The sequence below is a fragment of the Trachypithecus francoisi genome, unplaced genomic scaffold, assembly GCF_009764315.1.
Source record: "Trachypithecus francoisi isolate TF-2019V2 unplaced genomic scaffold, Tfra_2.0 Lachesis_group1, whole genome shotgun sequence".
In the NCBI taxonomy this organism is placed as follows: Eukaryota; Metazoa; Chordata; class Mammalia; order Primates; family Cercopithecidae; genus Trachypithecus; species Trachypithecus francoisi.
Window position 1 is genome coordinate 93,302,314 of NW_022681454.1, and position 14,623 is coordinate 93,316,936.

The 14,623-nt window shown below is 38.0% G+C and overlaps 1 protein-coding gene across 13 annotated transcripts in view; it reads left to right on the forward strand.

The window, feature by feature from the left end:
• PDLIM5 (PDZ and LIM domain 5) overlaps nt 1–14,623 on the forward strand; it is a 214,637-nt gene that overhangs the window by 63,060 nt on the left and 136,954 nt on the right. For all 13 annotated transcript variants that reach the window (XM_033214840.1, XM_033214846.1, XM_033214841.1 and 10 more), the window contains exon 3: nt 4,294–4,445. In XM_033214840.1, the coding sequence (XP_033070731.1) occupies nt 4,294–4,445 (152 nt within the window). The remainder of the gene's footprint in view (nt 1–4,293; nt 4,446–14,623) is intronic.

Below are 14,623 nucleotides of genomic sequence, written 5' to 3' on the forward strand. Positions count from 1 at the left end.
GGAAACTGGGACTTAGAGAGGTCAAGTAAATTCAGGTCACACAACTAGTAAATGGCAGAGCATGAATATGAACTCCTATTTGCCTGACCTCAAAGCCTGTGCTCAGTATTGTGGTCTTATTGTTGTATGGACATAGACAAGTTATTTGATCACATTGAAGCTCTGTTTTCCCATCTGTAAAACAGACTACAACTGCCTTACAAAAGAGAGGAATGATGAAGCATCCCCAAAGTCCCCGATTTGCTGTTCATGCTTGGTAGATATAGTACTGATTACTTCTTCTGGGTCATTTCTTTCTTAGGACAGTAAAACACTATGTGAGAGGAGCTACCTTCCTCAACTGACTGAAAAAAATTTACCTTTGGGTCTTTCCTAGTAAAGTAAGATGGGCAAGCTCAAGGCTCTTATTCCATTTTCTTTTACATTCTCCCCCAAACTCCCACAATCTTTCCTATCTGCTTGCTGAAGACTGGACTTCCTTTTCAAGAGAAGACTTCTTGTAATCCATGGTTACAGATAAAAGGGTTAAAATGCAGCTGTTCCTAGGGATGAGTTTTAATCTGAGTACGGATAACTGATATTAGATCCTTTTGTACTGAAGTTAATGGGGAGGCTTAGTAAAGATAACACTCTCTTCAGGAGCATACAGTTTTCTGGTTTTCCTTCATTTCAGCATCAGTGAACAAACCGGAACTCAGAGGCAGTTCCAACGTGTACAGCCATGTGTGCTTGCAACTAAAGTGAGACCACAAAGTAATGTTTTTGAAGAAGCACACCGCTGCAATTAAGTCTGTGGAAAATTGGATAGCAGTACTAAAAAATGCATTTAAAGATCAAAAAGGAAGCATTTGCTTGTGATTAGTTTGATTTATACTGAGCTCAACCCAGGAGCCTCCCACAACTGCTTCCTTCCTACGCTGTGCATTTATGAAATACATACACACTTATGGCTGCGGTATACAAGATGTACTGATGACAGAAAGTTACTACTGCTTTAAACAAATGCAAGCTATTCAGACTTGAAAAACAGTGAAACAAACAAACAAAAAAAGAGCTGTGCAAATAATGAATGACTTTGTAGTCTCTCCTTGGCTGCTTAGATTGATAATGCTACATCCTATCCAATTAAGAGAAAGGCAACATTTATCTTTCTAATGAGTGAACAGATTGGGGAAGTGGTTCTGGAGATAAATGAATCTCATAGGAGTATTTAGTTAAGTGTTCGTTTTTACAAGTCCTAAATTTGTTTTTCTGTGTATTGGGCATTTCCCACTATATATAGCATTAGTTCAAGCTCATCATGCCCTTAAGTTTACATCATATGAGTGGGAAGCCTGGGTAGAGAATAGTGAAGACGGTTGGAGATTCCAAAAAGACATCAGTGTTGAAAACTCAAGATGATTCATATTACCAAGCTGAAAAACTGTAAACAAAAAGGAGTTTGTATGGCATTTTAAATATATGAAAGATTGTTAAGCTCATGATGGACATTTGTTTCCATTTGTGCTAATTGGTTGAGAAAGAATTAAGATTCAGTAAAGTTCTTCCTAATACTTGTTAACAAAGTTACCAAGGAAGTTGTGGAAGTTGTAGAAAACCTACAATATTCAAGGCTCTCAGAGAAGAACAAATTATAAAACATGATCGCTGACCTTATGGAGCTTGTTTTGAAGCTGGAAACAGATTGATGACAAATTATAGATGGCTTGTATTTTCTTTACATTATAGGAAGCAGAAGACTCTCTCATTTCTACTCTCATTTTATAAATAGGGAGTTGATATGATTAGAACTTTCCAGTGCAAGAGGTAATGGGGCCACCATTCGGGAATGTTAAAATGGAAGAAAAGGAGACAAATATGGAGAATGTGAAGGTAGGAAAGGTCTGTAAAAAACTCTAGTGGAAGGCAAGTAGGCAAGAGCAAGGTGAAAGATGATCAAAACTTGGACTATCATAGGAGAGGAATGGAAGGATGGACAGATCACATTTACATTATTACATTTAGTAATTTTCCTATATGTGGTACTTAAGGAAGAGGCAGAATCCATGTGGCTATAGGATTCCTGTGCTCCATGATTTGAAAATAAGGGTGACGGAATAAAAGCAGTCCTAGAAAGGAAGGTAATTCTAAGAAATTGGTTTTGAACATCTTGAGATAATAGACTCTCAAGAGATCTAGTATGTAAAGGGAGCAGAATAAGAAAAGTTATCTGGTTATGACTTGTCTTTGATTCCATTATTTTCTCTCTACATTGTTCATTACCTTTATATTACTACTGAACTAGGAGTATTTAAGTTGTTTCTGTTGGGTACATTTAGAACAAATGCCCATAGATTTCCGTGTTTCTGTTTTAAGGCTACTTTATGTGAGGGTGGTGAGGTAATTTAACTGCTTTCTATTTCTAGTTAATTTTTTGTTTAATACCTGTCCTTCTTTGCTAAAATAAAATCTAGGATGACTTATGTTTACTTTCTCTCTTTACAAAGATTTCAAATTTTAATTTGTTTGTTGATTTTAGTAGGGAATAGATATCCCTTTGTCTCACAGAAGCCTTCTAGATTTCACTTTTATTGTAGGATCAAACCTGTAACTTTGTATAGGTAGCAGCTCACAGATAAACTTTTAAAACTGGCAGGGACCTTAGAAGGCCTCTTAGATCGTCTGGTACAGGCCCCACATTTCTCAGATCAGTAATCTGAGATCAAGGGAATGATAATACAGTGAGAGCTAACATTTATCCAACTATATTATCTATGTGTAATCATTATGATAACCTGATAGCGTAAGTGGAACAACCTTCCCAAAGTCCCAAAGAAAGTGATGTGTAGCTCGCTTGCTTTCAGAACTGTTTTCTTTAAATGTTTTCTAAAATCATTAGTGTTTTTTTAAACTGTGATAAAATATACATAACATAGAAGTTAACCATGTTTATCATTTTATTTTATTTTTTATTTTTGGGGGGGATGGAGTCTTGCTCTGTTGCCTAAGCTGGAGTGCAGTGGTACAATCTTGGCCCACTGCAACCTCTGCCTCCCAGGTTCAATCTATTCTCCTGTCTCAGCCTCCCAAGTAGCTGGAAGTACAGGTGTGCGCCACCACGCCTGGCTAATTTTTGTATTTTTGGTTGAGATGGGGTTTCACCATGTTGGCCAGGCTAGTCTGAAACTCCTCACCTCAAGGGATCTGCCTGCCTCGGCCTCCCAAAGTGGTTTATCATTTTAAAATGTGTAATTCAGTTGCACTCACTGAATACAGTCACGGTGTTGTGCAACCTTCTGACTTGTCTATTTCTAGAACTTTTTCATCATCTCAAACAGAAACTCTGTATAAGATTTTAGTTTCAAGTACTAGAGGAATACTGGTTATTTACTTGCTTTTTCAGGCCTAGTATCTCCCATCCTCCAGCAACTCAGTATTCAGTATGATCTACTTATACTTATTGAATGCTGAGTTGTCATTTGAATTTGAATGGTTTCTTTAATTTGTACTTGTTTCATATTTCTAGGTATCTACGAAAAGTTCACTGTCACTTATCCCAGCGTAATATATCTGCTTCTTTTGGGGCAATGAAATATATACACACAAAATTTGGAGGAGATCAAACTAAATAATGTAAACACATAGAAGATTTTATTGAGCAGGGGAAGAAAGACTAAGGATTAAGGACTGTGACACACGCAAAAAAGTTGAGTTGTCTCAGATACAAAGAGTTTCCCTTCTGCAAATGCCTAGAGCAGGAAGCACACCCAGTATAAAAGATACTTGGGCTTGGAATCTGAAAGAACTCAGTCCCCAAACCCTGCATATGAACTGGACTTGACTGGAAGGATTGTTTAGCAGATCTTCCCTCTCTATTCGTCTTTGTGCTCAAACAAAAATACAGCTGTTAAGAGTTTTAAAAAATTATTTCCAAAAGAGTATAAAAACCCCATTCAGATTGCATTCTTTTTATTCTGCTAAAATATGAAGTTTCCTTGGCTGCTTCTCTTCCTGATTCATAAAAATCACACAACTACTGTTGCACAATAAAGAAATGGAGAAATGATCAGGGAATCTTTCTCAGAAAATTCTTTTTTTTTATATATAGAACAAATAAGAATTTAAGAAAATAAACATTTAAATCATTTGAATTTTAACTTTACATGCTAAAATTCTTTACATGTTAAACAAGATAGTTTTGTGTTACTTCAATAGTATATTAATATGCTTTTGGTATAAGCAAAAGTATAATTTTTATCAGCATTTATTATTCTTTTTCAGAGTGACACTCCTAATGAAATGTATTTATTACAGCTAAAAGATGGCGGCAAGGCATCCCAGGCAAATGTAAGAATAGGCGATGTGGTTCTCAGCATTGATGGAATAAGTGCACAAGGAATGACTCATCTTGAAGCCCAGAATAAGATTAAGGGTTGTACAGGCTCTTTGAATATGACTCTGCAAAGGTAAGTTGCTTTCTGTTTGTCCCTGAAAGAGAAAACAACATTGAGGAATGTGTTTTTGTGTGTCTGACTCATGGTGTTAACTAAGACTCAGTTTCTGCTGCCATTGTTTCAGGTAAATAAAAAACATAATGGCTCTTAAATTGGATAATTAAGCAACATGAGAATTGCTGAAAGCTATGAGTTATTTCCCCATCAAAAGGCATGTATTTCCATACTAATAAAAATTGTGTGGGCCTATAATCCCGGCACTTTGGGAGGCCAAGGTGGGAGGATTGGTTGAGCTAAGGAGTTTGAGACCAGCTGGACCAATATAATGAGTGCTTGTCTCTACAAAACGTAAAAAAATTAGCCAGGCGTGGTGGCATGGGCCTGTAGTCTCAGCTACCCAGGAGGCTGAGGCAGGAGGATTGCTTGAGCCCAGGAGGTCAAGGTTGCATAAAGCTCTGATTGTGCCACTGCACTCCAGCCTGAGTGACAGAACAAGACCCTGTCTCAAAAAAAAAAAAAATGTGTATACAGCTTCAGAGAATTCAGGAATTCTTGAAATTTCTCAATGGAGTGCAGGCTAAGAGTTCTTTCTGTTAGGTAAAATTCTGAGCAGTATATTAAAGGATATTCTTTTAGGATATGATTTGGCTTTCGTTAGTCTTTTTCTCTCTTTTTTTCTGAGTAGAAAAATAATTTTTAATAGAGTCCTTTGAAGGCTGGACTTTTTGAACTTATTGCTTTCTAAAGTCACTCTGGCCTCAAATTATAAAATAATTAATCATCACATTGTTTATAATATATCAGGTATTTTGAGGATCCCATCATTTAAAACCTGCACCAAAATCACCTGGGGTGCTTGTTAAAAATACTGATGTCTATACTGAATCCAAATTTCTGGGAGGAAAGACCAGGAGTTATATTTGTTGAAGTTCTCTGTGGTTATTATGACTTACAAAGTTTGATCACTGTAGTATCCTGGGCCGAAGGCAAGGGAGGAGAAAGAGGGAATGGAGAGTGATGGAAGGGTAGCTGTGAACCTACAGCTTTATAATGAAGGTAGTTTGATCATATACGAGGTAGTTATGGAGGGTTTTAAGCAAATCTTGTTTTTGATGATTACAAAAAGTATTCTGAATTCTATCAGATCTGGAAAACACCACTTTTTCTGCCTCCCCATCTCTTCCATAATTATATTGCATATAATTATCTAAATCTTCCATAAATTATCATGTATATTATGGATCTTTAAGAGGGAAATAGGCTGGGTGATGTGGCTCACACTTGTAATCCCAGGACTTTGGGAGGCCGAGGTGGGTGGATCACCTGAGGTCAGGAGTTTGAGACCAGCCTAGCCGACATGGTAAAACCCAGTCTCTACTACAAATACAAAAATTAGATGGGTGTGGTGGCACATGCCTGTAATCCCAGCTACTTGGGGGCTGATGCAGGAAAATCACTTGAACTCTAGACGCAGAGATTGTAGTGAGGCGAGATCGTGCCGCTGTGCTCCAACCTGGGCAATGGAGCGACACTCTGTCACTGCCGCTCCTCCCCCCCAAAAAAAAGTAAAATTGAAAAGAAAGAGGGAAATAAAACCTGGTACCTTCCCAAAGTATTTGTCTATGGAACCTTTTTCTTGGAGCCTCTCCTAGGAGTCGTGTTTTGTGAAAGACACTTAGGCAGTGCTCTGTGTTTTGCTACTGCTGTCCTAGGGATTGCTAGTGAAAGAATTTCTACAGGGTAAATTATATTTACCTGTCTGAGTGAATATCAATTTGGTATTAAAACTGAAAAGGAAATTGTTTTTACAAACTTAGACTGACTTGGACATACAGATTTATTGTGAGGTATGATGACTTTCTAACCAGTTTCCTCTTTAGGGTCTTTTTAAAAACCTTAGAAAAATTCTTTTCAGTGGGACTGCTGAATCAATGTTTATATGTATTTTAAATTTTGATAGGCTATTAGCTATACATTTTAATACATAGGAAAGTAGTCAATAAGAAAAGTCATTGGTTATAAAAAAATTTGTTTCATTAGTATTCTTCTGTTCTCTATATTGAGACATGTAACATGAAAGTTGTTCCTAATCAAATGAAAGTAGTCATTTTTAATTTACCAAGTATGAATTTTGAAGGGAAATCAAGAGGTCAAGAAACTTAACTTGTTTGAGATACCAAGAAAGCACAACAAATAGAGATGATGACAGGCTGTTTTACACATTCTAAAACTGAAAGTTTATGAGCTCTTTCATGGGCTGCGTACAATTTCTTTCATACCAGCCTGCTTGTTTCCACATTGTGCTGCTTATTTTATGACCCAGGAACCAGTATCTTATTTTCTATTGAAAACACTTTGGGCCCCATAAGAATAGATAAAAACCAGATGTTGTCCTGTTTGAATGCCTTTCCAATTTATGTAGTCTGCTACTGATTCAAATAAAGATTCTTTTAGGCTGCTTAAATACAGAATCTAACAAACCAACTTACAAAATCGACTTGTTTTAAACATTTTAGTATACTACGTAATCGTATCTTTGTATTTCTAAGTAATAGACATTCAAGGACCCAAACTGTTGGGGAGTATTTTAGAGTCATTGTTATTCATTGACATTCTCTTCAAGTTTTTGAACACTTCTTAGGTTAGGTAATGTCAGCTTGCTTAGATAGTGTGTGTGGTTAACAAAATTCATAGTATAATATTGACAGTGCTACTGAAGAAATACTTTTGCCTTTTAAGGAAAAAATACAACTTTGAAGAGTTATCTTTGATTCTTCTCTATACCAGGACCATTCTCTCTTTAAATTTTCTCTCTTATATCAAAGTAAGTATGTTTTCTGAGTTTTAACAGCTTTTTTTTTTTTTGAGACTGAATCTCGCTCTGTCGCCCAGGCTGGAGTGCAGTGGCACCATCTCCTCAGCTCACTGCAGCCTCTACCTCCCGGGTTCAAGGGATTCTCCTACCTCAGCCTCCCGAGTAGCTGGGATTGCAGGCGCATGTCACTGTGCCTGGCTGATTTTTTTTTGTATTTTCAGTAGAGATGAGGTTTCATCATGTTATCCAGGCTGGCCTCGAGCTCCTGACCTCAAGTGATCCACCTGTCTCGGCCTCCCAAACTGCTGGAATTACAGGCATGAGCCACTGCGACTGGCCTGAACAGCATTCTTTTTTTTTTTTTTTTTTTAATTGAGACAGAGTCTCACACTGTCACCCGGGCTGGAGTACAATGGCACAATCTCAGCTCACTGCACCCTCCACTTCCCAGGTTCAAGCAATTCTCCTACCTCAGCCTCCCAAGTAGCTGGGACTACAGGCGCACGCCACCATACCCAGCTGATTTTTGTATTTTTAGTAGAGATGGGGTTTCACCATGTTGGCCAAGATGGTCTTTTTTTTTTTTTTTTTTGAGACGGAGTCTTGCTCTGTCGCCCAGGCTAGAGTGCAGTGGCCGGATCTCAGCTCACTGCAAGCTCCGCCTCCCGGGTTTACGCCATTCTCCTGCCTCAGCCTCCCGAGTAGCTGGGACTACAGGCACCCGCCACCTCGCCCGGCTAGTTTTTTTTTGTACATTTTAGTAGAGACGGGGTTTCACCGTGTTAGCCAGGATGGTCTCGATCTCCTGACCTCGTGATCCGCCCGCCTCGGCCTCCCAAAGTGCTGGGATTACAGGCTTGAGCCACCGCGCCCGGCCGGCCAGGATGGTCTTGATCTCTTGACCTCGTGGTCTGCCTGCCTTGTTCTCCCAAAGTGCTGGGATTATAGGTGTGAGCCACCATGCCCAGCCCTGAACAGCATTCTTAATTGTCCTCTGGTCACTTCTTCATTCCACTTTTCACCAACCAGACTACTCTGAATTCTTCCAAACTGAGTTACCTACAAGAATACTTTCTCAGTGAACTCTTTCCTTCAAAAACTTGAAGTTTTCTGCATAAATATGTACTACTGTCATTTACAGACTTGTCTTAGTCCAATTTCTTAGAGCAGAGTCTGAGACGGGGATTCTTGTCCAAGTGATACAGTAAGGGATTCCTTTAAGTAAGGGAGTGAGTGAAAGAGGCTTGGGAAGCAGAAGAAACTGAGATGAGCAAAGGTATGATTTCAGGGGATATCCAGGTTCACTTGATCCAGCAGGAAACCTGGGAACAAAATTGCGCTACAGAGTGAGTCTGTCTTGCCTTGAGGCAACGAAACTGTGCTTTTGTACCCCCTTCCTTGTATTTGTTAGTTATTAGCTGTCAGCTGTCCTGGAAGTATGTTGTGTGAGCAAACAGAGAAGAGGGCTAGGAAGTAGCTTATATTGCTTCCAAAGAAAGTTGCTGGTGTGAACCATTAGCAGCAATGAAAGAAACACCTGGGGAATGGGTGTAACAAACTGTTAGAAGGGTTCCAGGAGATCTAAGCTGGACATAGATAACAGCACATGCTATGAGATTCTATTGAGACTAATCCCTCTGCTCAGAAGGTCATGTTCTTTGTATTCGAGTCCTCCTCATATTGTCCTCTCCAGATCACCACCACTCATCACTGAATGCCCTCTCTTCCATTTAGGATAGGTTTCTCACTGTCCTTCTCTTGCCTTTATGCCCTGTCATGAAATTCACTTCATCTGAAATGCCTACCACCTGTTCACTGCCAGTGCATGCCTTCACATCCACTAAACCCAAATCGAGTGTCTTCTGCCCACAGTCTGTTCCTACTATTGCACCTCATTCCTTTTTCCCCTTCTGAACTTCTATGAAATAGTTTATGCCATTCAGTTCAGTGTTTAATTATACACTAGGTACAATCAGGAATAACAAGGGCAATTCCATGAGTCTTATACAAATAAACCTAATTAGCTAATAGTCATACCTAGCACTGCCTATGTTATTTACTAATCACTCCATGTATTATTAGTCCTGGTTCTCCAAGAAGACTCTTTAAGAGCAAAGACTATGTTTATTTGTATTTGACAGCATCTTGTATAGTCTATTTTTGATGGGCACTGGTATTATTTCCCCAACTGGGAATCATTTATCTATTTCACTAATACTTCCTGAACTCTTATTATGTGCCAGGCACTCTTGTAGATGCTAGGGACATAGCAGTGAACAAACCAAACAAAAATCTCTGCTTTCATAGTACTGACATTTTAGAGGACTGAGACAGATAATAAACAAGTGTACAGAATATGTAATATATCTTGTGTGGATAAGTGTTATAGGGAAAAATAAAGCATGTGAGGGACATAGGGAGCACCTTCTCACTTGGGGTACTCATGCCAGATATCCAATAATCTTCTCACTGTGGCTTTCTTTACCACCCCATTTTAAACTGCCATTCCCCAGGGAATTGCATGAATATCCCAAGCAGAGGGAAGAGCCAGTGTGGTGGCCCTCTGTCAGGGAGGCTGTTATAGCCAAACAGAGTGAGTGAAGGCAGACCGGTTAGAAGTAGGTTTGGAGAGGCAGCAGGAAGGGAGTAGAAGTGGCAATAACTTGTAGAGCCTTGTGGATCATTGCCTTGTTTGTAATCAAATTTAAGTTTTCCTGGGCCTATTAAAACATTGTGAGAAAGCTCTGGGAAGTTATAGCTGGTTGGCCAGGGATCTAGAGCAGGGTTTGGGAGATAAATAACTTACAGTTACGGAAAGGAAGGCCAGAGGAAGGAACAGACCAAGTATCTCCCCACTCAATAGTGGTGGTGCTGCCCTTTCCTGCTAGCACTATAGAAACACTGGATGAGGACCACTGCTGCCCAATTCTGCTCTCCTGCACCTAAGAATTCCCAGGGAGAGAACATAAGAGAGAAAACCCATTTTTTGTTTTCGAAAAGAAAATTGCCAGTAATTTTGTTTTGTTAATTTTTTTGCATTGAATATTATTGTTATATATCTACTAATTTTTAAGAAAATGTATGTGTATATTCAAAATTTGGTTTCATTTTTAGACCCAACCTCAATATCTTAAAATAGGATTTAGATAAGAAAAAGTAGTAAAGATGCTTGCTTGAGTCAGGTGGTTTTATAACTGTTATTTATGTCTGCTTTAATTTGGGGGCATATAATAAAGCAAACACATTTTCTTTCTATGATATCCTAAAAAATAAGACTTGACTCAGTATACTCTGGGTTTCTAATGAATATAGAAGTGTGAATGACTTTATTTTGATTTGTCTTTTATCGTTGAAAAAAAATGGAAAATATATAATTTTTTCTGCACCTGAAACTAATTCTAGGAGTACTGCAACTGGACTATAAAACATTCTATTTAAAATTATTTTTACTCTTCAGGAAGTCAGGCAAATAGCAATGCTTATTTTTAAATGTCAAATGTGTTTTGCCTATGATTTTGATCCAAGTCAAAGTGTATCATTTTAAAAATTATTTCAGTTGATACAAGAAGAAAATTACTTTCAAAAGCTTTGATGTCTAATAAATATTAACTATATTAGAACTGGTTTCTGTGAATAAGATTTTTTTAAATTATTATTATACTTTAAGTTCTAGGGTACGTGTGAACAACGTGCAGGTTTGTTATATATGTATACATGTGCCATGTTGATGTGCTGCACCCATTAACTCGTCATTTACATTAGGTATATCTCCTAATGCTATCCCTTGCCACTAGCCACTTCCCACAATAGGACCTGGTGTGTGATGATCCCCTTCCTGTGTCCAAGTGATCTCATTGTTCAATTCCCACCTATGAGTGAGAACATGCGGTATTTGGTTGTCTGTTCTTGTGATAGTTTGCTGAGAATGATGGTTTCCAGCTGCATCCATGTCCCTACAAAGGACACGAACTCATCCTTTTTTATGGCTGCATAGTATTCCATGGTGTATATGTGCCACATTTTCTTAATCCAGTCTGTCACTGATGGACATTTGGGTTGATTCCAAGTCTTTGCTATTGTGAATAGTGCCGCAATAAACATAACGTGTGCATATGTCTTTATAGCAGCATGACTTATAATCCTTTGGGTATATCCCCAGTAATGGGATGGCTGGGTCAAATGGTATTTCTAGTTCTAGATCCTTGAGGAATCGCCACACTGTTTTCCACAATGGTTGAACTAGTTTACAGTCCCACTAACCATGTAAAAGTGTTCCTATTTCTCCACATCCTCTCCAGCACCTGTTGTTTCCTGATTTTTTAATGTTAGACCTAAAACCATAAAAACCCTAGAAGAAAACCTAGGTAATACCATTCAGGACATAGACACGGGCAAGGACTTCATGTCTAAAACACCAAAAGCAATGGCAACAAAAGCCAAAATTGACAAATGGGATCTAATTAAACTAAAGAGCTTCTGCACAGCAAAAGAAACTACCATCAGAGTGAACAGGCAACCTACAGAATGGGAGAAAATTTTTGCAATCTACTCATCCGACAAAAGGCTAATATCCAGAACCTATAAAGAACTCAATCAAATTTACAAGAAAAAAACAAACAACCCTATCAAAAAGTGGGCAAAGGATATGAACAGACACTTCTTAAAAGAAGACATTCATACAGCCTATAGACACATGAAAAAATGCTTATCATCACTCGCCATCAGATGAATAAGGTTTTTAACTGTTCCATTTATTTCAGTAGTTAGCTACGTAGTAGGACATAGATACACTTGTTACATGCTTATTGTATGATTTAGGGCCAGTGGCTAAACTACTGGACCTTAATTTTCTAGACTATAAAATGAGGTCATGGTTGATTTCTAAATTCCCTTTTTGTAATAAAAATAGTGGTTCTTGTTCTGGTTTTTCAACTGTAAATAGATAAGTTCCCTAGAGTTGCTGTTAGATCAAACCAACTTAAGTTTGCTTATTTTGGCTGAGAGAATCAGGAAATTGGACTTTCTTCATTGGAGTTATCTTAAACTGTGCCAGGTTAACAAAGTAACTTGTACTGTTCTGCTCACTTTAAGGTGAAAGGTAGATCAGATGGATATGCAAGCATCATTTATTCATCAGAAAATATAGTACTATGTATTTTTATTCTTATTTTATATTGTTAAATTAATCCTCTTAGAATCACAGAATATATATAGTTTTTCTACCCTTCCTTGTTTTTATATTACTAGTAGTGGCATGTTGTGGTTTTTTAAAATTTTTGTTTCTTGCTCTTCAAACTTCATTTATTGTATAACTTGTTATGATTGGAAGTGAGAGACCGAGAAGAATTGAGTTTTGAAAAATATTGATGTACTACTCTTTCTGCTTTCCCCTTTTTCTTCATCCTTCAAACAACACAAAGATTGCCAGAGGTCCAAATACTGCTGCTAATGAATGACAGATTGGAGTAATTTAATAGTTACATTGGATTATAAGAGAAAAGAAGAAATAGCTGTTGTACCAGACTGAAGCTATTAGCCATCTTTTGTCTCATTTTAATAGATTGTTTAATATCCCATTACTGTTAGCGTTATGGGTTCAACTCTGATGTTTCTGTCACCAATAGAGTAGAGGCAGGAGTTTAGAAAGTATTTTTTTCAATCGAAGTTTTCAGTTCTTTGTCTGGGATATTTCAGTTCATATGAATTAAAATATATTTAGTTGGATTTTTTTTCTTTTAACAATTGGAGTTTCACGTCACCCTATTTGAAGTTACTTTTTTTTCTCTTTGGTATTTCATGTACTTTTCTAGTGTTTATTCTTCAGTTTAGCTTTTACTACTACTTCTTTGCTTATTTGTTTTTAATTCTTAGGTTGGAGGATGACAGTTTTTCAGAAGGACTAAGTCTGATTGATTATATCCCCCATCCATCATTAAAATTAGAAATGTTGCTTAGGAAAGGGAAAGAGGACAAACATGTATTGACATGCTTTGTGATTTTTTTTTTTTTTTACATATATCATTAAATCCTTATATCAATTCATTGAGGAAGAAGTTAGCCTATTTCAGGTGAATATATAATGGCTTAGAGGTATCCAATCTTTTGGCTTCCCTGGGCCACATTGGAAGAATAGTTGTCTTGGGCCACACATACAATACACCAATACTAGCGATAGCTGATGAGGTTAAAAAAAAAAAAATCACAAAAAAAATCTCATAATGTTTTAAGAAAGTTTACAAATTTGTGTTGGGCTGCATTCAAAGCCGTCTTGGGCCACATGGAGCCTGTGGGCCATGGGTTGGACAAGCTTGGCCTAGAGAGTTTATGTGACTTGCCTAACAAACTCAGATCAGTTCAAAGCTTATGCCCTCCTTACTTTCTTTGCTCTGGCAAAGGACTTAATGACTAGTTTCCTTGTATATATTTGATAAGATGGGATAGATGCATAATAGGGGTGACTCTTCCTCTACTTAGAAGGAACTGCATCTCTATTAAAAAGTACTTTTCATTTTTTACTCTCCCCTGTCATACTCTGTAACAAAAATTATACCTAAAATTTTTCTGTGTGCTTTAAAAAGACCCTGTATATGGCCGGGCGCGGTGGCTCAAGCCTGTAATCCCAGCACTTTGGGAGGCCGAGACGGGCGGATCACGAGGTCAGGAGATCGAGACCATCCTGGCTAACACGGTGAAACCCCCGTCTCTACTAAAAATACAAAAAAATTAGCCGGGCGAGGTGGCGGACGCCTGTAGTCCCAGCTACTCGGGAGGCTGAGGCAGGAGAATGGCGTGAACCGGGAGGCGGAGCTTGCAGTGAGCTGAGATCTGGCCACAGCACTCCAGCCTGGGCGGCAGAGCGAGACTCCGTCTCAAAAAAAAAAAAAAAAAAAAAAAAAAAAAGACCCTGTATATTAGAGTGAAAGGAAAAGGGGGGTAAAGCTAATAGGTTAATGAGCCACTAGATAGAAACATTCATTTGGATACTGACTTGTGTATACGGTTTCCCTAAGTCAGAAAGTCATCTTTTATTATTTTCTCCCAAATTTGTAACCCTGTTGACTACATTTGCTAGTTAATTCCTATGCTTCTGTGTATGCATTCTGTGAGTAACTAAAGATTCAGGAATTTTAAAAAAATACGTTTTACGTGGCTGACTGCCACAACTACTACCGGAGATCATCATTACAGCAGTTACTACTGTTACTACTTGAGACCTTCATTACAACAGTTACTACTGTTACTCCTTTAGACCATCATTACCAGACTGAATGAAGGGACAGACAAACCTAAAAATGAAAACTTTAGACAAAAGTAACTGTTTTAAAGGAAAGGCTACAATGGAGAAGAAGAGAGAAGAAAAGGATTCCCTGCTTTT